A 25,847-nucleotide genomic window follows, 5' to 3' on the forward strand; every position below is an offset into this window, starting at 1 on the left:
AACCAACAGGTAGTGGAGAAAAATATATATATATCTTTAGAGGAGCATTAATGTGATTAATTTAATGTATGGGTTTGACTAATGCATTGGACTATTAGAATTTTCTGTTTCATGTATCATGTACTTAATTTCCCCACAGGGATTAATAAAGTAAATCTTCATCTTAATGTAGCTGTGATTGGGTCATTCTGAAAGACATATTTGTATATTAAAGAAGAATTGAATGAATCACCAAATAATATGGAAACAACCTGTATTTACACAATGAGTCTGCCATCCTCTTCCTCTCAGACGTCCTTACTTACCTGGCTTTTCCAAATAGCCTCAACAAATCAATTGTAAAAACATGTCAGGTTATAATCAAATTTTAGACCCTTAGCTCTGCTGTTCTCCAGCTGTTTATCTTTCTTTCAGGGTGGTCAATTTCAGTTTACCGACTGCCCACATTTAATGGGATTGCCACAGAAAACAAAGCTGCCCAGTACAAGCACAAAAAATAAACAGGGATAATAAAAACGAGAGACTGCACAACAATAGATAGAGCCAAGAGGAGGGGGTCTAAGGATCAAGCTAGAAATATGGAACCACTTAAAGCACGCCCTTCAAAGGGTTAAAGATGGCTATGGGATAAGTGGAGCTCATTTATCGCAAATTTGACAGTGGTAGTTAAATGTTGAGTTTTCCCTCTAATCTGCCAGTCTGAGGAAGCAGGCAAGGCGTTCTGCTCTCCACACCTCAGATCTCTCCCGACTCTCCTGTGTGCTTCTTTTCTTCTTTATGGGTGCCCTTCTCCTCATCTCAGCCCTAAATCAACTACAAGAATCGGGACGAAGAAAAAGAGGATTCTTCGTCTCATCTCTTCTATCACCTTAAACACAATTATTTTTGTCGCCGCTTAACGCCTGAGAGATTATCTTCTTCACTTCATCTCCATCATCCCTTTTTTTTTTTTTAAACCCACAGCCTTTGCCGTCTTCCTGTCTTGTCTCTTTTCTGTGCTTCGCTGTGGAAACTACATTTTCAACCTGCCACCCCTGGAGACTGTCTTTGCAAATGTCTGCAGCCCGGCGCTGAAGCGGGCGCTTGCCAGCAGCCTAGATGCATTTGCGACTCTTTGCCATTGTGATGTCCTTGCTATGTGAGGTGATCAGGATGGGGTCCAGTGTCGTGCAGAAGCAAAGTGGTGAGTACACAGCTAATGAGAAAGTTTACAGTTTATTCTTCATTCTTTGTAGGTTTCTAATAAGACACTTAACAGATTTATATTTTATCTTTGTAAGATTGTAACCAGGACATTCTGTACATTTTACAAAATATGATTTTACAACATCTAATATATTTATTCACTACAATACTACAGTACACTAGAGATCAGCTGACTGTTGATAAAAAAAGACTGATAATATAACACTATTGTTTCTCAGTCGAGCATTCTTTTCAGTGTGTGCCATAGTATCAAGTAAATTACATAATATTAATTAAAATAATTGAGTAGATAGATCATGTTTAATAACAAATTGTTGAAATGTCATAATAAAAACAGAGAGGTTGAGTGCCTCTCTAAAAGCTCTTTAGAAAAATAAACCCTGAGTCTGTGTACATACACACCTGTATTCTGGTTAACATCTTATTTTGGCTTTGTAATCCTGGTTACCTGAATACTGTTATGATCATGTCTATATGTATAACCAGGTTTGTGAATGTATCTGTAGTACATTTTGTTTCCCCCACCTGCATTCAGTGGCTGAACGGTCATGTGATTCCTTTTTAAACTTTGTACCTGCAGACACTTAATAGTGTTTAAAAATTCTATTTACACCCACATTTGTTCCTGATGACTAATTATTAAAAATAAAAGAAATTCCCCCTCATCTCAGTGAACACTGTCCTGGGATGCAGCCACGCAGGTATGTGCTGACCCTCATGCTCACCGGTGTCTGGCATTTCCTCGGGAATTTGTGACTAATAGAGGGGGATCCGGTCTCAATTACACCATCATTTTGACTTCCGACGTTTCCCCTTTCTGCCCCCATAGGCCGACCAGAGGTGAGACGTTAGATAATGACGATAGGGGCTGCTTGAAGCCATCAGGTACCACTGACTCTTATTCAACATTACAGTTTGTGACAGCAAGACTGTGCTACATCAAATGCATGCTTTAAAAAAGTAAAACTGGCAATTACCCAAAAGGCGATATGTGATACATTTGTGAAGAGCCATAAAAGGGTTTATATTTAGGTTTATACATCCGATTGTTTTTTTTATTCTAATCTTGGAAATAAACAACTATAAAGACACATCTGTAATTAAGACCAAGCCAGATCAGTGAATGTATTGATTGCAACAAAGTCAACTATATGCTAGCAAGTGAACTAATGAGATATTTGACATTAATAGGTGGGAACAGCTTTAGGTTTGAGACGGTTTATAGGTCTGAGGGGTCAAACACTAGCTGTGGGAATGGTCGGTTGACCTGCTGTCAGAATGCATCTTATCACATCGAGAGATTTATGTTGTCGCTTTATCCTTTCCTGTCCCCCTTTTTCTTTCTCTTTCATTTACAACTTCTATCTTCCCCTCCTTCCCCAACCATCTGCCCCTTAACACTTTGTCGCACCTGGACTTAGTTCTTTTAGCTGTTAAAACAAAGACAGAAAGAAAAGACTGAAAAAAGTGTCTAGTATTTCAGGGGGAACTGCAGAGGTCAGAAGGCTGAACCCATTATTATGGCCATTAGTGCTATTTCTGTGTCGGTATGCTTACTGTAGGTAATTGTGAGCACCTGTGGCTGTTTTACATGAGAACTGACGGAGAAAAAAACAATGATCAAAATTGCAGATAAAATTCTTCCCAGTTGTGTATCCAGAGAGACGCTGCCAGGCTGCTGTGCTGCCACGTAATCCTCTAACACAGTGGTATAATGCACAAGTGTAAACACTTCTGTATAACACATCTGCACCTCCAAAGTGTATTCATTTTGAGTGCCAGTGTAAAGAGATAGGAGTAATTGCAATCAGGTACCTATACATTGCTGTCATGTGTAAGGAGTACAATGCAACACAAATTTTGGCAGCCGAAGCCATGTATAAATAACAATAACAAGCTAAAGAATAGCAAAAAGTCACAAATTATGTTTATATGGTGTTGCAGCTACCAGTTCAACACATGCACTTGTACAGTTGCAGTCATACAAAATCCAGGTGAAATCCAAGTGCAAATGGAAGACTGAACACCCCCTATATGGTCCCTTATGGTTAAAAAAGAAAAACATGCTAAATAGCTGCATGTCTTTTACACAACTGCTAACAATTGTCAGGACATCCACACGTGTCATTAAGGACTGCGCAGCTCGTGTTATTTTAACACATCACCCCCGACTTGCACGTTTTTCTTGTTAATGTACACATGTATGAATTTTGGCTCCATTTACAGAAACAGCGGCTGCTGTATGTTACAGACAAAATCCAGTCAAAAGGGGAAGTCTTATAAACAGTTAGCAATTCAGTTACAACATTAAGGTATAATAGATAATCCACATCCTGCTTATGGATTGTGACATTCTTTGGAGAATATCTTAAAATATGTGGTATAATATTAATTGAAAAACAGAACGTAAACAAACTAGGTTCATTTCTGAAATATTGACTTTCTGTACTCTGGTTTTTACTAAAAAATAATTAACCTTTACATAAATAATGTTTCTTTCTGGCTTCATCTTTGTAGTCTTTTTACATATGCCATGTATTCTGTAGAGTTCTACTATTTAAATGTGAACATGTTTCCCGACAGAGCTTGTTACACCTGGTGCTTGTTAAAAACACCCAGGGCAATCCCATGTGAGGTTAAAGGTCACCATTTTACGCTACCTAAACCTGCCCCTCCTCTAAAAGTCCCTTAAGACTGCAGATCGATAGCATATGTGCAAAGAACTGTTTTTCAGACAGTGGGTCGAGACCTAAGCGGGTCGCAGAGCTCTGTAAAATGGATGCTTGTGTCTGCACCAGACTCCTCTTTACTTGTCATCGTTCTGTCTCTATCCTTCATAAGGACACAACTAATTACATTTTGCAGATCTCGCCTATGAGCGGCTGACAAATTCCAAACAAATTTCTATCAATACCGCTACCTTTTTTTAAACCAAGGAGATCTTATAAGATTTTCTAGCTCACATTTTATTATAAAAAACATTTTGAAGTCAGCTCGGATTCCAGCTTTTGAAAAGTGTGTTAGCGCTGTTGTGTCATCCTTTGACCTTATAAAGTTATAGTTAGCAAATGCTGGCAATACATGCAGGGAATTTATGTGTATGTTTCCCTGGGAAAATTCTGCATGGCTCAAACTGTTGATGGATGAATTGACTGTGGAGGATTTTTATCTTTCACTCATTTGATACAGGACTGTGTCAGCTGACTGCTCTTCTTTTTGTGGGAAAACCTACAAACTTTGAGGAGAAAATTCACTTTCATATAAGTCGTGTTACTTTAAGAGGCATTTGCTCAAATTTAATGTCCATTTTAGCATGGCGAGTACATGAAGAACCACCTGTTGAGGTCTCGGTTAGGAAGTCATTTTTATGCCTCTTATGTGATGGATCTCTCCCAGTGTGATCAGTTTTTCAGCAAAATTGAAGCTTTAAAATGAAGTCTTTGCCCTTTATGTAGACCTGATGTCAGTTCACTTCTTCATCTGATGAATTACTTTCACATGCAGAGGTGGCTATAGAATTGAGTGGGAACCTGATAAATTGCCCTTCAACAGCTCTGTTTAAAAAAAAAAAATAATGGTTACACTCCTGAGAAGTAAATGTCTACAGTCAAACATGATGCATGAGATTTTTCAGTCCTTAGCCAGTTACTTACACACTCAACAAAGATGTCGGCAGTCAGCCACAGGTATTTTGCGAGGATCAAACAGCGATTGCTCACAATCACGCACACTCTCTGCCTGCCTTTCACCTCCTCTATAGACTCAATCTATCTTTCCATCCCACCTTGCCCATCTTTATATCCCTCCTTATCCCTGATGGATTGGAAGCATTCCTACTCTGTCTGTTGAGTCTTGTGTGTCTCTGGGAGCAGACATTAACACTCTGCTTTTGTTATACTTTGGCTTACAAATAAGCCTGGGAGTCATACGGTACCTGAAGTTACTACATTTTCATTACAATATTACATTTTTAGGGATGTTTTGATTTCTCAAACCGACTTGAAAAATGTTGCCTATTAGGATGTACGGTACGTACAAGGGCTAGGGACGGGAGCTCCTACTTATAGCATTGTTAAAATGCTCTGAATAGAACCATGGCAGTGAGAGCCTGGAAAACGACCCCCTTTCTGGAAAGCCAATCACCACATAATACATTTGAGAAAATTGACAGATCAATAAATAACGCAATGGCATATTGCCACAGAACTGTATGCTGGAACTTGAGCTTCCACAACATGCCGAGACAATCTGCTATCTTAGAGGCAGATCCTAACACAAGGGTGGGCAATTATTTATTCACAAGGGCAGACTTCAATAAACAAAGCAAAGGGCCACTGACTTTTTTTCCATTTTTCCATTTTTTTAAAATATGGTAAATTCACTACTACTAATACTAAGATAAAGGACTCTATTAAGCAGATTCATTCATTGTTGTGATTGTGAGTATTTACAGTCATTCATTTTATTATGAGATTATTATTACAGTGCACACAGATCAAGTAGACTTAACTTGACCAAAGACTATTGTGTAGTGTTAAAATTATTTAAAACAAAAACAACAAATCCCAAATGTCTTAAAGTCTGGTCAGAAATTGGAGTTTTAAAGGTGCCACACAAGAATGCAACAACAACTGACAGGAAAACATGCCAGCAACAGTGGGAGAGAGAGAGAGATGGGTTGGGATGGGGCCATCAGTGATGCTGGGCTGTGTGACACGCCCAACGTTTGCCCATGCTTTGTCTTTAGTTGCCTTTATGTTAAAGCAGACAGGAAAAGCTGAGTGACTTGTTGAGATCCACTCTTTTTGACTGCGTTTTGTAAAACTGTAAAGTAGGGGCAACAGTGCAGTACAAAGGTGTAAGATCTATGTAGTGTCATGTAGTGACAAGAATCATAAATATCAATAAATAAAATACTAAACATTACAAAGAGCACTAAAGCTACATGCTTCCTGCCCCCAGCATCTACAGATATTTCATAGGATATCAGCGGTGGATTTTGTTCATGGAGTCCAGAAATTCTATGGGGTATCTTGGGGATTTGTGGTGTTTCTTTTCCTTCCTCATCACCTCTGTTCCCTGCTCACACTCAATCTCTCTTCATTTCTTACTCGGCTCTGCTTTTATTTAAGAACTCCTCTACCCGACTAGGATCTGACCCACTCTACCACCAATTGTCTCCTGCAGCTCACAGAGACACCTCAGAAGACTGTCGGAGCTGTCTGGAGTGTTCCCGTGATAACGGCTGTGTGCGGTGCCCTGAGCGTCTCTTCCTGTTCCTGCAAAGGGAGGGGATGTCCCACCATGGAACCTGTCTCCACGCCTGTCCTGCTGGACATTACGGACAGAGGGGGAAGGACATCAATCGCTGTATGAGTACGTTCTTATAAAAAGTTCTTAGAAAATATTAGTAGTGTGAAGTTAATGCACAGTATACATGCAGTTTACACTTATAGACCATCTTTTTATGGAGATGTACCTTGCTTAATTCAATCCAGAAACATACTGTCCTAATAAAGAATAAAATATCCAGAGCATAGTTTTTGTCTCATTCACTAAAAAATTTGACTAAAGAGATGCCAGAACAAGATCACAAGAAGCTTCATTTGCTTTCCAACAACAGCTGCCAACTTACAGAATGCTAAATTACTTCATAAACATACTGATGGTTTCTATCTGGCATCAATATAGTGGTACTTGGTAAAACGTTTTGCATAGACCTGTATGGTGGCTGATCATATATTCCATCCATTATTGCTGCACCTTCATAGCTTGGCAACCATTATACAATGGACCATCTACTGCATCGGTTGCACCTGTGTGTAATGTATGTCTGATGCTCTCGCTTCTCTCAGAGTGCCGCTCTGTGGACTGCGAGCACTGTTTCAGTCGGGATTTCTGCACCAAGTGTAAGCCTGGTTTTAAGCTGTACAAGGGCAAGTGTCTGACCCGCTGTCCAGAGGGAACCTTTGGCCATCAGACGGACTGCCTTGGTAAGTTTTTATATAAACAAGATACACTATATAGATACAACCATGTGCACACTCAGGCACCATAGGTGTTTTGCCTAAGTGGCCTTGAGGTCAAGACAGGCAATTTTTCCACATCAAACTGGAAAGATAATTTCTTTTAAAAATAAAATAATTTTGGTGGTTGTTGATGTTGAAGCAAGAAGTAAAAAAACATAAATATATTGTCTTATTGAATGATTTAAAGTAACAATAATGAATGGACATTTTTCACCAACATGTCTGTGAAGTCAGTATATCGTTTAATTAATCACAGACAACCAGTAATATAAACAACCATCTACAGCAGATCTAGTAGACTGCACCATTAAGATTCCCCTGTTGTACACATTGTCTATTTACTTTTGTTCACATAGTATGTTTGAGTAGTCAGTTACTGATGCCTACTAAATGCACGTACAGTTTGATCACTATAAATATATTTGCATATTATTTAGACAAAGATGGACATTTCAAACTTAATGTGAGAGATGTTTTGTAGTATTGCTGTAACTTTTTACATTTGAACTACAGAGTAAAAGCCAAAATATGGTAATAAACCTCATAATAGTAAAGCAAATACCTTAGCTCCACAAATGTGTTTTATTACTTCAGGCCAGACACAGGGGCCACTACTACCAAAACTACTACACTTCTGGCATCCAGGCATCTACAAACTAAAGAGGGTTCATCCTCATATGATTAAGAAAGAAAAGACACCAGACCAGATGTGTAAGACAAAGGCAGTTGTCCTCCTTTCATAGACATATGGAAGTCTGGATAATGTACTGGGGGAGGAGTATGCAGGTATGTGCTCTCTGTCTCTAAATTAAGGTTCAAAAACCTGATACTAGCAAGCTTCCAAACAACCAACCTGCAATATACAGTTTGACACCCACAGAACTGTCTCCTATTTTAATTGCCGTTTCAAGTTACAGTCTGTTATGGGAGGACGAAAAGTGCACTGACCCCAGCCAGCTATAAACTGTGGATCTGCTCTGAAATGGATGCATCAGTGAAACTAATCTGGAGGTTTAATCAGCAGCAGACCTGTTCCTGCAAACTCTTCCCCTTTTATCTGCTCTGTCTGGCTCTCAGGCCACATCTCTGCAGTATTTCATGTGTGAATGGAACAGTATTTCACTGGTTGTGGTTGTTATTTTTTCCTTTATCTTATGTCAAGCTGATTTCAGTTAAATAATGTGACTAAAGAGGCGATAAAGTGCACCTGCAGAATTGTGTTTCCTGAAATAGGAATTGCAGGAAAACTAAAATTGTAATGAAATTCAAGTTGCCTTTCTCTAAAATATGTAAAATCCTCCTACCATCACCTGGTTCTGTGACTACACATGTACTCCATTTCTTTCTCTTCACCAATTTCTCAGCCTAATTCTGTTTGATGGGGCTAAACACATGATTCAAGTTAAAGGTTTTCACTGACGTTTTACAATTTATCTTCATATCTTGTAGTGCATCATCCCTCCCTTCTAAGTATGTGAGATATATTGTTGAGCTTACTCATCATTTGATACTGTTTGGTTCTCCACTCCTGTCCACCTGCACCATCTGTTGCTACTGTTGTGTTCTGGCATCCACACCACATCTGGTTTTAATGGTGGTGTTAAGGTTTTATGTCTGACTGTTGGTACACACCTTAAGCAAGCCAAAAACAAAAACAAAACAAAAAAAACACATTGGGCAGCTCTTCATTTTTTTTAAATCTGACAATGATAATCACGATTGCCAAGAAATGGTGGCTCATCTTGGCCAGACTTGATCATTTTCCATGGAAAAACCTGCAGCAATTGATTTGGAGGATGATATCACTCATCACCTACCTGTTTCTACAAGTGTAATGTCCCATGTATAAATGCTTCAGCTAGTAATCATCTACCTTAAATCATAGTAATGTAGTTGGCCAGGGGTCTGAAGAAAACATTAGTCTTTATATTAATAGAATATGTTACCACTCAATGGGTTATGGTTGTAGTTTTGTTTTTTTTTTTACACAATTATCTCAGTCCATTTCTCGAATCTTCAAATCTATGAGCACCATCAGCCTGCCAAGTCCTTACAGCACCACGACAAACCCAAGAAAGGAAACACACATTTTTGACTTCTTTTCTCTTTCCTCCTAGAGGACTGTCTGTTGGCTCTGTTGGGAGAGTGGAGCGAGTGGAGTATCTGCGTCCGTAATGGGGTCACCTGCGGTTTCAGGTGGGGCAAGCAGACCAGGACTCGTGGAGCAGTCCAATCTAGGAGAACCCCAGAGGAAAAAGCAGCAATGCACTGCCCACCCCACACCGAGACACAGAGGTGCAGAATGAAGAAAAAGTGTCCCACAGGTGAGAAGAGAACAAAGGAAAGGGAGAGAATGCAAACAGTAGGTGCAATAAGGGGGCTAAATGCTTTAGCTGTTATTTATTGCAGCACACTACACCCGTTTCTAATCAGTACCTTCTGGTGAATTAATTCATTATTTAGTTTATTTATGGAATGCCAACTTTCCCTGAATTGTTTGGCCTTGCGTTATGTGCTGTGTTCACACACTTCTGTGCTTAGTAATGCCAAGAAGAGTGGGGTGAAGGGATTCAACCCTTATAAAAACACAAAACATGTGCCACTTGTAATTAACACTCTTTGGCTGATGTTAACAGTTTCTAAAGAATTACTGTAGTGGTGTAGTGGGGGTGGAAAACATTTGTCGTTTTCATGCAGACACAAAATTTCAGACCTGCAAAGTCAGGACAACTGTCAATTGTCTTCAGAAAGCTTAAGTATCAACATTTTGTAAAAACTCCACAACCCAGGGAAACAACTGAACATCAGCTGTCCATACTGTGCTGTAGTTGGCTATGCAAACTAGAACACAAAGTTGTGGAAGTTGCAGGCAAAACCAGATGATGAGGTTTTGCTTTCGTATTGTGTTATGTCCTCAGTTTTGTGTGTTTGTAGCTCAAGTAAGTTAGCGGTTATACGGTTAGCCTGTCTTAGAAACCTCAGGCTCCAATCAGTACTCATAAACTCATAATTCTACACAATAACATGACTTACTCAAAATAAGACACAAGATAAGTTTTTTTTCAATCTTTCAACACTTCCAGCATGAAGTCTGAGCTTTGTTCAGTGCATTGAAGGTTGGGCAGATAGCAGATAAACAACAGAATATCAAGAAAGCAAAACAAAACACACATGAAGCTATATTGCAATACAGATATCGTATTTTGTGTGGGTTTTGTGTTCCCCACCAAATTATAGCAAAAGTACCCATGTCCTGTCCTGTATACACAAAGCTAATAGTCAGCCAGAAAGCTGAACTTTGTTGTAATGTATCTTGGTAGGAGTTTAAGCTCTAATCTTAGGGTGCTGCTGCACCAAAATTATGTTTTTTATTATGAAGAGATTTCTGGGGTTTGTTGGTCTTGTTGATTCTGATTGTGATTGAAGCATTAGAAACTATTTGGTGGATGGTCTCTGTAAGAAATGGAAAGAAAAACTACTAAAGTGGACTCAACAAAACACTTTGTCGATATCCATCCCAAAATCCTTGTTAGGCAGACTAATGTCATAATTCATACACCCTTGAGGTCTTGTTTGTCTGTAGAACTTAAACGAATCAGGCACTTAGGTCAGAGCTGACAGGAAACTCTTAGGAAATCTCGAGTACATCTGTTATTCTTGCCACAACAACACTGTTTACAAGTTTTTGTTTATGGCAAATGAAATTCGAGACAAATATGGTACAAACCAAACGAAAAGCCTCAAGTGGCGGCATGCACTGGAACAAGCAAAATGCTGCAATGTGCAAGCTATGTCTTGAAAACAACAAAAACAACTGTGAGCTAGTAGACAAAAAATGATGCATCTTCCCATGCTTTCGGAATTAAGTTAAGAATTATTTCTAGTGTGATTACATTTTTGGAGTAGCCTCTGACTGAGTGTAATCCTGTGGAAACTCTCTCACAGATGCATCTACAGACTATTGTTTAGGACATATCCCCTGAGTCACTAAAAAAGAAAGTAACAAATGGAAACAGAAGCGATAGAGGAGACAAGTATGATGCTCCCCATAGCTAAAAAAGGACTTGTGTTAGCCGTTACAGTGTGAGATCTTAAAACATCACACCCCCTCAACTCCATCAGACATTTATGCATGTAGGTTGTTTCCATCCAAGGATATTAGACATCTCAGATTTAATGCAGATAACATCTAGGGAGTAAAATTCACTGTGTGTTTTATGAAAAAAACAAACTTTGTCTCTAAAAGTATTCAGGAAGACCAGTGTTGTGAAAATATTGTCAATAATGGTTAAAACCGTACTGAAGAGGACAAAAACCTGACGATTTAGTCCTTTATTCTAAGCCCTCATCAGCAATAGAACTATTGTACTGCAGGCGATGCCTGGCTCTTGTTCTTTTACTGCATTAAATTAATGATGAACGGCGCATGGGTATCCAAAACATTAAAAACCAAACTTGGCAATGGTTTGTGCTTCCCCTCTAAACCAAGCAGTTGTTGACCTTTTTATTGTTCCACATTTTCCTATACAGCAAATGAAGCTGTGAAAAATTAAATAGTAAATGGGAATGCACAGTTGATTTTAACTTTTCCAAGGCTAACTGGAATTTCTGCTGTAAATATTGCCTTGTTTTATTGTGTGTGCATGTGTCTGTGTGCATGCCTGTGTGCGTCTTCCACAATGGAAGGCATGTCATTTGAGGTAATTATCATTATCATTGTCAGATCATATGTCCGGTGGCATTAGCAGAGGAAGAAATCTGATCCAACAGAGTCTGGTGCAGGGATCGGGCCCGTGGACCTAATAGCATACATCTGGGATAAAAGGGTGCTGTGGCATCTCCCTGACATTCTTCTGTTGTTCCAGATTAGACAGCTCTAGTCTTTTAATTCCCACTCTCTTGTTGTCCAATTGTTTTCATATGACAAGGAAGGACATCATTCGCTCTCTTCTGTTTTTCACTCAATCTCTTCGCCAATGGCAGAACACTGTCTCGGGCTAACACAAGGTTTGATCGTTTTTTTCCTGGCAATTTAGCAACGTCTGACATAGAAAGATACAAAATTATGCTGCGAGGGAGCATCTTGGCAAGACAAATACATGAATTAACAGTTATTATCATCAAGTGGTGTGCTAGTAGGCCAGGCGAGACAGCACACAAGAATGCACCTTTATTTAGCCTAAAGCTTAAACAGTAAGTGCTGCGGAGGTAGTGAACCTGCGCTTCACTTCTGTAGTACCTAGTTGCATATGGCAAAAGGGAAAAATTGCTTGTGTACTAGTGTGGTGAAGACATACACAAGCGTGTGCTCACTCAGGATGGATCCATACCAAATTTTGACCCTAACATCCAAACGTTAAAAGAGTGGACCCCATTTTTTCAGTCTCTAGTGTTGCTAAATCCTCCAATACACTGTGCGATTTTGGGGTCTTTGGTCTGTGTTTAACACCAACTCACACAGTACGAATAAAACGCATGCGATGTCAAGTCAAAGCTCACGATGTATGTGCTCACACCGTGTGGTGCAATGGTCGGCTGCGAGTCACTGCTCACACTACACGCGAAACAGGTGCTCAGGTGATCACATTGAACCGGAAATTAAACATGTCTAACCCGGAGCTGTTGCTGTTTCAAAGGAAAAATCTAAGTCAGTCACAATCTGTGCTGCATGTTGCTGCTCATCAAATATAGCCGCCATCAATTCTGTCCAATGCCATGTGGGTGCCGCCATGTTTGTTATCTGAAACGCACAGTGTATGCCCGGCTTTAGCCCATTAACTGAAACCTGTAAATTTCCTGTTCTTAGATGATGTTTTGTGTGAAATGAGCAACCAATGGCATTAATCCTCACAATATGTCCTTCCAATCTTGTTTACCTTCACTATTTATTAGGTACTTTGTTGAGTCCTTTGGTCCACGAGGCCTGTTAAAAGTACCAGACCTCTCCACCATGAAATGAAGTTGCAGACTTAGTTGACGTCCTCAGCTTATTCTTGGACTTTGAACATGGTGTAATGATACCACCACAGACACAGAAATGACCGCAGTGCTGCATAAAATCCAAAAAGGCCTAAAGCTCATAGAATAGATGGATTCAATGTAAGTATTGCTTAAACATTTTTAGTTTGAAAAGCTAGACAACTCAGTGATGGCTGGTATCTGTACCTAATGATTTTAAATGGTTAGCCATAATAATGTTACTGTGAAACACACAGTATTTAGCCTACAGAGCTTCTCTCACTGAAGACAGTCTGCTGGGAAACTAAAATACCAAAAAGCTACACACATTTACTGAGGTCTAAATATAAGCGCTTTTACTTTTGACAACTTAAGTTATTAACAGTTTTTCAATGTACTATTTTTATTGAAATGATGAAAACAGTAAAAGCTCAGTGTCCAATTTGAAATACAGCTCTGCGCAAATGTGTTGTGGCACTAAACGTTATGGATCCTGCCGGCGTTACAAGATTCACCCACCTATTAGATTTATGAAGCCCAAAACAGACCTGTAACATGCAAGATTTGGTATAAACTCATATACAAAACAACTAAAAACAAATGAATTCACTTGGTTGTAAATTTAGCCAGCACAACTTGAAAAAAATAACACATCACATGCTGTGTAATTTCATATATTCTGTCCACATGTTGAAAACTCAGCCTCCCTCTTACTTATGTGTTTGTAAAATGACTTTGCGGCTGCAGACACATGTTAGAAGTTAGTGTGAAAGCTTATTAAGATGTATTTATGGTGGTGATAATCTCCCATAGTCAGGCTGATTTACTCAGCTTGCTTCTACAAAAAAAGAGAGCAGCTGTGTACCTCTTATTTTGGACATAATGTGTTTCCCTTCCATAAAATTCAAAGAGGCTGCATAGCGAATGTTTTACGATGCAGTGCAACACTAATGTAAACTGGGGGAAACAGCGGTAACTATGGACCAAGTCCAGCAGCATGCATCTGTCTTAAATCTATATTACAACTGTGCCTGAACCTCTTTGTAAAGTGTCCATTCTTTATTATTATTTCTTTGCTACTGTGGTTTTTTCTTAATTATATAAAGTATAAAATGAATGAATGAATACAGGTTATAATACAAACTGAAGTCCCTCGTGGCTTGTTGCTTGGTCATTACTCTTTGCCCTCTGAATACTAAAAAGAAAGCAAAATGTAATTCTTACAAGTTATTTAATTCTGAAAGGGAATGCAGCTGCAGATGTACTTGACTGCTTAATTTACTTAAAGCAATACAAATCAAATGCAGGCCTGGTACACTCCCACAGCATATTTATTGATCTGCACGCTACAGCTAGCCAGCCAAGAACAAGTTCAAAACACAATACGAGGCTGGAAATAACACACAGAACAGAGCTAAGATTAACTAGGATCCCTGCGTGTTTGTATTCTAGCCATACTGAACAATATCTGATGGTGCAAACAGTAAAAAAGTTAGAGATATGCACCAGGTTCTAAAAGATTAAAATACACCAGAACACCAATCACACTGCAATTCTGGATGGCATGTTTTGCTGGGTAATAAGAATTGTATGAACTTCTTTTACATGGTTGTGACTTTGCTGATGCCTGGCTTGTCCATGTGCAACACCATGAAGCTGAATAATTTTCTAACCATTCATGAAGTCCAGATGATAAATTTCAAAAAGTGCTGATCCTCAGATTTTTCCTTGCCTTCCTCCCTTTAGCAGTGTATTCTGTGAGATATCGCCCCATCTATTATTAAGTTTGGTATAAAATCTAGCTAATGGCTCCCAGATGGTTTCCATCATACTTTTGAGGTTGCTCTGTGTGCTCAGACAATATTACCCTCAATTCATAATATGTGATGATCCAACTCTTTCTTTGAGTAGCTGCCTCATATTCACATATTGTGGGACAATTGTGCAGATTAATGCAATATTAATAACAAGCAAGCATTAAATGTTTATCCAACATGCAGCATCAGCACATCCTTTTCACCTACAACCCATTATTACAAGAGGTCTCCTCTAAAGCCTGACAGCTTCCATAACGGCTAGGATTGACCCACAGATGTTGGTTTTTGCAATCCTGGAGCTTTGGTACTTGGGCATTAAATGCGTAATACAGATAAAAAACCACTACAGATATTAGCTGAGCAACATTTGCTAATTATTATTAAAGATTTTATGCAGTTTAAATCTGAATATTTGGCACATGGCCACTGTCTTGTGGTAAATAATAATATCTGGCCCTAATGTTGGTTGGCATAGATTTGATTTGAACATGATGTAATGCCACCATGGCAAAACTATAGTCTCAATATAACCAGAGTAGAATAAACTCTCCTCCTTTTTTTAATTATACACATTATGGACTGTACCATTTCACTGTACAGGGGTTGCTATAGTACAACTGAAACGGCCATTCACACTACAGCATAGTTTTATTTAGTACAACTCTGAACCAATTTTTTCCTTGTCTCTGACATTAACAAGCAACACTTTCTGGAGCTGATCCATCACCAATGAATAGGGACCACGTGTGACTTTAGCAGCAGTAGGTTTTGGAGGACACAGTGACATTATCCAGATAATTGTTTTATGGGGATATGAGCTCATTTTCTGGTCTGGCACACCAAGAGAATCCAACTAATTTAGGCGTTAAGAAATAAACAACACATAGCAGTATTTGTCTGTTGACAAATATTACCATGTGGTCACAACATGTGGTTAGGGACTAGTCATCCCCTACTTTTTTCAATTCGTACATCATAATAAATAGTGGTAGAGGGCAACACGAGATGTGCGTTTTAATTCTAGGAATTCATCAATGCTCTGTCCTCTCTCTTTGCACCGTGACAACCTTACTTAAATAATCATAAATTTTGAAAGTATTGATTTGTGATATGAATTTTAACAGGTTACAGTAACTTTAACTTACTGGGTGTCAATTATATACAGAGGAATATGTGCCTTTACTTTACCACATACACGCACACAAGACCATGCACATACACACCTCTATTCGTTGTAAAAGAAACAAAAACAGGATAAATCACACAGACCAAGGAATTTAGACTGCACAGTTGTACACACTGCTACACTGTTATAGACACAGTACAGTGCAGAACTCAAGTGTTCCTCTGGTCCAGCAACACATGGATCTGGGTAGATCTTACAGTGTAACCCAACACAGACAGCAAGCTAAAGTACATTTTCCCCAGTATCACATGCATTAAGTTACTGCTTAGTGATCAGTGGGCAGACATAGCTTTGGGGCTGCTAAATCTAAGACAACAGGTACTGATTAGAGAACGACGAGATTGCCGCACACTGTCCTGATTTCTTTTTTTTTCCCTCCTTTTACATTTTGGATGTCTTTAATGTAATTTAGAGGGAGACCCAAGTGAAGAAAGCAAGTAATGTGCTTTTTTATTATTCTTTCAGACACAGGCCTCAAACTTGTGGGCAGAGATGAGAAAAGTGTGTTTCTGTGGGTTCCAGACATTTTCATGAGGTTTTGTGTTAGTGTGACTGATTCAATTTGGCTGGAGTCATTTCATTCCAATGTACTTTCACAGCATTTCTATCAGATCATCAAGAATTCGGACATTCAGTATGCTCCACAGGTGGTCCTTGTATGCACTGAATACATTAAATGTTTTTATATGTTCTGCTCATTTCAAAACTGTCAGTCTGTCTGTACTGAATGTTCTGCACTGTGATAGTTGAACTACTCATGACCCTTTTAAGAGTACCCATTAAGAAATAGTTGCCCTGCATATTAAAGAACAGCAGGTGTACTGGTTTCTCTAATAACAGAGAAGTCTGCTTGGTTCTTACTGCACCTGATATGGTAGAACACTAGTGGTAAACATGCGTGCTGTGCAAGCATTATGTCACATCACAGGATTATTAGATGTCCTGATCATAATTTTGGTAGCTGTGGCAGGAAGGGGCAGAGTGGGTTGTTGTTGATTGCAGACTTAGTGGTTTGATCTCTGTGAGACTTGGCCTATGGCACATGGCACCTCCAGCCTTATTGTGTATAGACGAACGGGTACGGTTGAAGCATCTGTGATGAGCTGTTTGGAATCCTAAGGCAAATAAGTTGAGAGCAAGCAGATGTGAGTCAGTACCCGCCTATCACTCAAAATGCAAACTGTTAAGTCTTAAATATAATAAAATAAGCTTACCTGCTGTACAGTTAAAAACAGTTTAGTCAACAAAGACCTAAATCTATTCATTTTGTAAAGTGTTGTAAATGAGCTTGCCACTTTAACATGGAAGTCTATGAGGATTAACTCACATTTGGAGCCAGCGCCCTCAGAAGATGGAAAAAAAAGCTGAAAGCTCTGCTTTATATGAGCAGAATTAATTAACCCTTTATATCTGTTTAAATGGTTACTATTGTCTGTGGGTGCCTTGTAATGCTGGAGGTTTTGTTTTCATTGTGCAAAGCTGCTTTTGGCCAACACATTTCTAGCTATGAGCAGGTGTCATAATAAAAGTCGCCACTGCATGGCTTCTCACCTAAAAAAACTGCTAGTCAATAGTGCACACACTTGGAAACAACTGGCTTGAGTACCACATAAAAAGCAGTAAATGTTCTATGACAGATAAGAAATGATTTCGATTTTGTTCTTTTTTCTTATCTTCTCCGTTAAAGGTCACACAAAAGCTGAAGCTTTGGTCTAGGTATGTTTTTTGGATACAGTAGGCCAGTACGGTTTGTGATTCTGCCAACATCTGCCCCGTTAAATATATTATTGCTATGATTTAATCCATATGACCTTATAGTAAGCTTGACCTATGACACAAAAAATGTCATGCAGAGGAGATACAGATCAAACACACCACATATTTTTCAATCATAAAATATTCCCATTTAAGGGGATTAATGAAAGATTAGGTCCAGAAGATTGTTTCCACTATGTGGGATAGAATAATTGCTTTGACAGGAAGTCAGGTACACAGCTTGGAGCAGAAGGAAACAATTGGATGAAAATGGACCTTTTCATGCCACAAACATGGTCACTATTACAGCTAGTTATGATGTGATATGGGTGAAAAACAGAATTCTGGGTTGATAGCTATAATGTCAATCTGAAATTTAAAAATGTATTTAACTGTCTTATCATTTGTTCAATAGTTGTTTAACATAATACCGGACTTGAAACACTAATAATTCTCAGGCATTGCATTGTAGACACACCTAATGGTAGCATAGTAACTGCTAAACTAGGATTACATGGTATTATTACAACAACGATATTATGCTAACATTTAGCATGTTAATGTTATAACTGCTGACATTATCATTTGTAATCTATTGATATGAACACATGGTTCCGTGCATATAGCAAAAGGTATCAGGCTGTTACTGCATGCAGAGGCAGGGTGATTATGGTATTATTGTGACACTGTAGAATAGCCTGATACTGGGCTGTGTTGCCTTCTTGTGCATCCACAATAAAATGACACAAGACACAATTTAAGGTAAATTCTGGCAGGAGTTTAACAACATCCCTATGTAAAGGTCAGTAACAACCCATCTCCTGACACAGCTGGCCCAAGTTCTCATGGTCGATATGTCAACACGTTTGACAGGCATTAAATTACGGCCTCTAGTTTGTGTGATTTTTTTGGTACTGTTGTGTATTTTTTGTGTTTCTTTGAATGACCCGAAAGTTTATATTTGCACGCACCCACACGGCCCCATGCTGCTCATAACTTCATGCTGATTTATCATCCATTATGGCGATAGACAGAGCTTTTCTCTTCCACTGCAACATGTGGTTCTGAGTGTAACTCTGTGTTGTGCAGGGACTCAGGTCAGGCTCAAGAGAATAACACAGCAGAATTTTTGAAAAATCCGCTTACTTTTCATCTTTGTTTAATAAATTTTGGACATGTGAGACATGGCCGCTTATCACTGATATAATCTTAATTTGAAGGGTCAGTTCAAATTTTTCTTAACTTACCTAAGATGGTATCTAAGCTCACAGAAAACAAAAGAAGTGAAAGAAAAACATGCTTGGACTGAAAGCTCATAAAAAACAAGTCTTAAGTTGTCATTATGTGGAAGGTCAAGATATAAGAATGCAATAAAAAGTCCTAACGCTCTACAGAGCACTTGATCTGCATGACATGATTTAATGCAATTATAAACTAAAGCTAAAAGTCAATGAATGTAGATATATGTACAGCACAAGACCACTTTCAACTCCTATTTGTGTTACCAATAGTGAAAGAAAATGTTCCACTTACTATTGATATTTAACATTTTTACAACACGTCAAGCCAGTCACACTGCATAGGAACTGTAGAAAAACTTCCCAGCAGCCAAATATTTTATATTCTACTGGTCACAAGTAGGTCAATGATAGCTTCCTTGTTAGGAGTTACAGGGCCTATATGTTCCGTATTAAGTTTACAATTTTAAATACTGTATTATCTATAAGACATCAAAAAAATAAACAGACAACAGTTTTGCATTCATTGAACTGTAACTCACTTCTCTACCAGTGACCCTTTACTTTTTGTACCATCACACACATTATGCTATATTTCTTAGGATTGGCGATCTCTCTTTGTTGTGGTGACATGTTGGATATAAAGTCTGGTCAATGTGGCAGTACATTTGCTAGATGATAAAGAAAATGGGTCACTCATAATTTCACCCTTGACTGCCTTTTTGTGTTTTGAGTCACTATGCTATAGAACAGAGGTCGGCAACCTGCGGCTCAGGATCCAGATGCTGCCTTTTCATCCCTCTGCTGCCGCTCCCATGGCTTAGAGGGGGAGCTCATATTCGAAAAAAAATAATAATTTGAATAAATAACAATATTCTGATGGAGCACTGCTACATGGGCACAGAGATCATGCAGCACCTGAAAGAAGGCAGCCACTCAGGGGAGTGGCGAAACATCAACCACTACATATCAATACTACCAGGGCTATTGACCGACAATGAATTTAATTTATTCAAGCAAATTAACTAGTTGGTATATAACTATGCACACAAGCCTGCTAACTCTGGCAGTACATAGATAGAACACAGAGAAAGTACAGAGGCATTTCAGGACAGCCTTTCTTAATTCCCGATCATGCGCGCACCATCCAAAATCAAAGCCATTGTGACAGCATCACTAATGAAGGACAGATAACATGAACGCAGGGATGAGGAGGGAATCAGTGACTAGAGATGGAAAACAAGAGGAGGAACTGACTTATTTAGGAAGAATATGAGGAGAGGAGACAGCAGGGGATTTAAAAAGGCAACCTCTAAAGATGGGCTCTCATTACTAATGAAGGGCAGATGACAGTGCGGCATTATGGCGTGGCTCTGCAGCCTTGCTATAACTGAGGGGCAGAAAAGAGAAGGCCTGATGTAAACACACAGAAATGAACATCCTTCTCATCACTTTGGCCTCTGACACGGCAGATAAACAAGCAAAAATCACTCAAAGCAAAGTGTGAGATAACTTTTCACTGCTCCACCAACAATGCCAAGCAAACAGCTGGCTTCAGATCAAATGCAAGATGTTTTCAAGGTTCTGCGGGTGGAAAGTGGGAACTCCTGTTGGGCCCGTCAAAACGCAAACCAATGTGCCCCATGAACAAAGAACAAAGTTACAAAACCTACTGTGCAACAAGTTAAAATTGATAGATGCTAACTTACGAGCATAACAGTAAAAGCTCCATCTGTATTTTCTTAATCTCTAGCGTTCCAGCACATGTTTTGGATAAAAAAGTTCTAAAAAAGAAGCCATAATTCTCTTTACATCCGTTGTGTTTGTGGGTCTTGTTATATATTCTAAATGTTACCAAATAGAAAATAATATTATACACAATTATTCAGTATAGCTATTGATTACAAATTTGGTCTCTTATTCCCTAAATCTTGCTACTCAGTTGGCTATTGGTAAAAGAATCTGCTAACATGCAAGTCTGCACATTATTTGTTATTGTTTGGTAACTTACAGTAGATTTTTCTATAGAAAACTGCATGACATTAGCAGCTTATTTGACAGGCAATAAGCTGTACAACAGCTCAACCTGTTGACTAAACTGTTTGACTGCCCTCTGCTGGAACACAAGGTAAACTACTTGGGAAGGCGTTGAACATCATGCTGGACATCAACGGAAGTGTCAAATAAACAAACCTAGCTGTTCACTACTCATACATGCGTTAAATTCTTCTCTACGACACATCATTCCAACGACAATAAACAAAATGCAAATAGTATTATTCATTCAAAATACTTTTTTTTCCAATGACTTCTGTTATTTACCTGTCAGACATGGCGGGGTTTGATTCCAGCAAACTGCTTCCGCGGCTCTGTCAGCTAATCCATGCTAACGATTAGTCCGACGTTCTTCTACAAAAAGTTTTAATAACGAGCCAGGCCTTTTCCGGTCTGATTCCACGCGATAACACGACAACACATGACAGAAAACCTCCACGGTGGCTTGTTAAAATCATTAAATTATCCACAGTAGGAGCTGAAATTCCTTACAATCATTAGACAGTTCGCAGCCATGGCGGTGAACATGGCGGCGGTAGATAAGGACGCCGTCAGCGAGCGATTACGTGTGCTAACGTAAACAGCAGCGCACCTGCTGTTCAGGGTGTATGATTGACAGGCTCATCAACGAATCATTGGCCTTTATTTTTTTGGCTAATTGGCTCTGATTGGCCCACATTTTGCTCCGTTGCAGCAGTTTTAGTTACGATTAGCTACAATTCAGCCAATAAAAATAATAATAATAATAATATCATCATAAAATTATTTTATGGTTTGTTTTATTTTCTGTGTAGTTTGATACAAACATTATAATTAAAGGAAAAGTATAGGGACCTATTATAATTTTGTTCTCAATTTAATGCAACTATTTCTAATGTTATTCCCATTGCTTATTTAATTTTAAATTTTTACTTTTTATGTTGTCTTTATATTGGGGAACCTGTATTCTTTTAATCGCTTTTTTTTCTTTTCTTTTTTTTTTAATTGCCCCTACTGGTGTGTCTCATTATCATTGTCATTATTGGCAAATCAGCCATCTGGGAACCACTTTGAATTGCATTAACCTTAAAATGTACGCCATTTATTTAAACATGAGTAAATATAACGCTTCCCTGGCTGATAATGTGATTTTTTTGCCACCTTTTTTCCATTGTGGACCGTGAACACCTCTGACAAAATGATCCTTCCTGGACTGTCAGTAGAGACCATCAGGTTGTTCCTATTCTCCTTTTTGTGCATTTATTTTTTAAGTTGTCCAACCAGCCTCTAAATCAACGTCATCGCTGTACATCACAGAAAATGATTCTACTTCTGAACTATAGCCAAACATTCTGAAGCTGAACATCAAAACCACATTTTATATCCTAAAGCTAAGCAGACAGCTATATGAGATGTATGCTTATCATTTAGCCTGATACGCATTGTAAAATATGAAAAGCTTTATTCATTCCAACCTCCTAAAGTTTAAGCTAAACACTGAAGTATCAGATCACACACACCACTGCTGAAAAAGAAAAGAAAAACGTTTTCCTAGTCCAAAAATTCCCTGTTATCAAAGCAGCGATACATCACTGAGAATATTTTGCTGTCAGAACTGGACTCTGCATCAGTTCATGGTCCTGGACCGAAATCTGACTTTTCCACAAGCCTGAGCTACATTTACAGAGCATGTTTAGCCAACATATTTTCTTTTGTTTGGAGGAAGTAGAAAAACTGAAACTGCACCTTTCCTTAAGGCACACTCACTGCAGGCAAACATGTAAAGCTGAGGCGCCAAACAGTCTGATCACCTCTGATCACTCAAGCACTGGCAGATCAATACATCTGCTCAGTAGGGGTTTTTACACAGTTAATAATTCCACATGAAAAATAAGATCAGATGTCATTTCACACCACTGTTTTGACTGATTTGAACTGACATGCCATTGTGGCGGCAGCAGGAGGCGGGATCAATCAATCAACATTTATTTGTAGAGCCCTTTACAACACAAAGATGGCCACAGTGCTTTCTATTAAAATGAAATTAAAACAATAAAACAAGTTTAAGACAATAGCACTTGTTAAGATACAATGAGTGTCACTGCTAGGTGTTAATAGTCTGAATAAATAAGTCTTGAGCCAGGATTTAAAAAAAGATCCAGGTCCATGATGCTGCACATGTTGAGGAGGCGGAGTGTTCCACAGTCTGGGGCCAGCAACCGACAGAGATGGTGTTTGTACCTGATTCTCTGATCAAGTGACATGTCAGGTGACGTCAGCCAATTTCATCAATGTTTTCGTTTGGTTAAAAAATGACATAAAATAATACACAAGCAGCTTAAAATGTGAATTAATGCAGGTGAATCATTTCAAAACTATTGCATGGATATCTACACACATCATTTATGTGCCATGGCATGTTAAAGCGGCTGAGATCCACTTCCACAAGGCTAGTGGATCTCAGCCGCTTTAAGTGTGAGGACAGAGGTAGACCTCATGACTCAGCTCCAAAGCTCAGCTAAGTCTGAGTACAGAGACAAGAAGAGAGTCTCAGAGGACAAGTCGAAGAAGCGGAAGAAACAAAATGTTTCACAGAGGTGAATCCCAGACACAGATGTGTCTTACAGGGACCTGTCAACGCTGATTTAGGATGCATATGGACAAATACATACATTTATTAGTTAAATTAAATGGAACAAAAATGTCCTGTTTTTGTTCTTTGTCTCTGTCCGTGCCTTTAGAAACTGTACTAAACAACATTTCTGTGTTTATACTCTGCTACTGTTGGAGGTGACCTTGTTTAAAATAATAATGCAGAGCATGTAAGCTATGCAGCTGTGATGCGAAACAGATGTGTGATGAGCACAGTAAACAGCCAAATGAGAGGAAAGTCATGTATTTTTATCTTCTCATCTGTCAGAAAGAAGAAAGACTAAAAAAAAAGCAGGACTGGGAAGAAAGAGGGAGAGAAAACGACTACGGCTGCTCGCCGGCAACGGCGACGGAAACTCACACAACGGAACAACGCACAGTACAGGAGATCCCCGAGGACACCCTGAGGACAGGGCTTTACATCCAAGAGAATAGAATCTATAACAGGAAACATCAACTTTTTTGTTTTCTTTACTGGAATTTATATCAGTAGATACGATGAAGTCAGATTTTGTAGCCAAGAAATGAATCTCAGTTTATCAGCTAAGTCTTGCTCTAATCTGGAAACCACATACAACAGAGATTAGCAGAGATTAACAGAATCTGAATGATGTAAAAGTCAAACATCTCTCAGCAAAATAATCTGCTTAACAACATTAACATTAGTCAGTATATTTAAGTGTACACCATAATCCACTATTATTATGTATCCATATGACAAAACTGCTTACATTGATACAGGTTACAGAAACATGAAAACAATATTAGGAGTTTTGTTAGTAAAATCCTCATATTCTGGACTAAGATGTGAGATATGCTGCTATTCATATTCATCTTCTGTACCTGGACTTTCACCTCTTCCATACCTTGACTAGCAGCATGTCCTGCATCTAATAATTAAAGCCTCCAATTTAAATATTGGATTCATTTTCATCTCGCTTTCTGACACCCAAATGCAAAATGGCTGCAACTTAACAGGACTATCAGAGGAATATTAACTTCACATGTATTTTTTTGTGTGTAGTGACTAATTAGCCAACCGCTTCCTCTTCCTGTGCAGCGTCTGAAGCTTTTTTGTATATCAGGTCAAAATAAGAGGCATTATTATCACTAAAGTATGTCACATTTTTATGATGGCTGTTTTTTGGACAACACAAACAAAACTATTTCACAGAAATGTGTTAAAATAAAGGAACTTATTCACCCACACATTAACTCACATCATAGGAACATAAATGTTTTAACCAATCAAGTGCCAGCTTTATAACCTGCCTGCTACTGCACAGGTAAAGCTGCAGATGTGGGTCTCCTGTCTCTTTAACTGCTTCTGTATATTTAACTGACATGGGATTTCATTCCACAACATGAATGTACGTTCACATAAATATATATATTTTGCTGCTGCACTGTTGTTTACATATGTTGTACTGCCGGCCTGTAACTGTTTGCGTTCTGCTTCTAAACAATGCTTGAAGTTCCAACACTGCACATCAGTTCTGCTGAGTCAGCTGGAAACAGTAAAATATTTTCCTTTAACATTTTAATGTGCTTTCTTTGTTGTTGTGTTTGTGTAGAGGCAAAATTAAAAATGTGTCAATTTATCATAAAAAAATTCAAATCTGAAAATTAAAACAAAAAACAATTAAGATACAAAATACACATTTCGTTATAACAGCAGAAATCAAGGCTTAGATAGCTCGCCTCGTAAACTGAGGCTACAGTCCACAGTGATGTTCGACTCCAGCCTAATGCTGTATCTTTTTTCGAGGGAGTGACAAAACATCTTTGGAAAACTGAGCTATGAGTCCAGTTACTTTAATCTGATCTTGGCATCGCTTGATGCCTTGTGGGATTGACCATCTGTCACCTATTGTCTAACATTCAGTAGCTCTGGCCAATCAGATCAATGAATCGAGAAAGAGACAAACCACTAAGGGTCTTTAAAAGCTAGCAGGTAGAAGTACGCATATCA

At 38.7% G+C, this 25,847-nt stretch overlaps 1 protein-coding gene across 1 annotated transcript; it reads left to right on the forward strand.

Annotated features, from left to right (window-relative positions):
* The first annotated feature begins 637 nt into the window (after positions 1-637).
* rspo4 (R-spondin 4) lies at positions 638-25,304 on the forward strand. The gene is made up of 5 exons (XM_028406637.1): positions 638-1,183; positions 6,394-6,582; positions 7,062-7,199; positions 9,353-9,559; positions 24,144-25,304. Exons 1-5 carry the CDS (start codon positions 1,099-1,101, stop codon positions 24,308-24,310), a joined length of 786 nt encoding a protein of 261 aa, XP_028262438.1. The 5' UTR covers positions 638-1,098; the 3' UTR covers positions 24,311-25,304.
* Positions 25,305-25,847: the final 543 nt, after the last annotated feature.

Source organism: Parambassis ranga, chromosome 5, assembly GCF_900634625.1.
Source record: "Parambassis ranga chromosome 5, fParRan2.1, whole genome shotgun sequence".
Lineage (NCBI taxonomy): Eukaryota > Metazoa > Chordata > Actinopteri > Ambassidae > Parambassis > Parambassis ranga.

Coding starts and splice junctions, on each gene's coding strand:
- rspo4 (XM_028406637.1), top strand. CDS start 1,099: ATGCATTTGCGACTCTTTGCCATTGTGATGTCCTTGCTATGTGAGGTG. Junction 6,583..7,061: donor GGACATCAATCGCTGTATGA/GTACGTTCTTAT, acceptor CGCTTCTCTCAG/AGTGCCGCTCTGTGGACTGC. Junction 9,560..24,143: donor GAAGAAAAAGTGTCCCACAG/GTGAGAAGAGAA, acceptor CTCATCTGTCAG/AAAGAAGAAAGACTAAAAAA.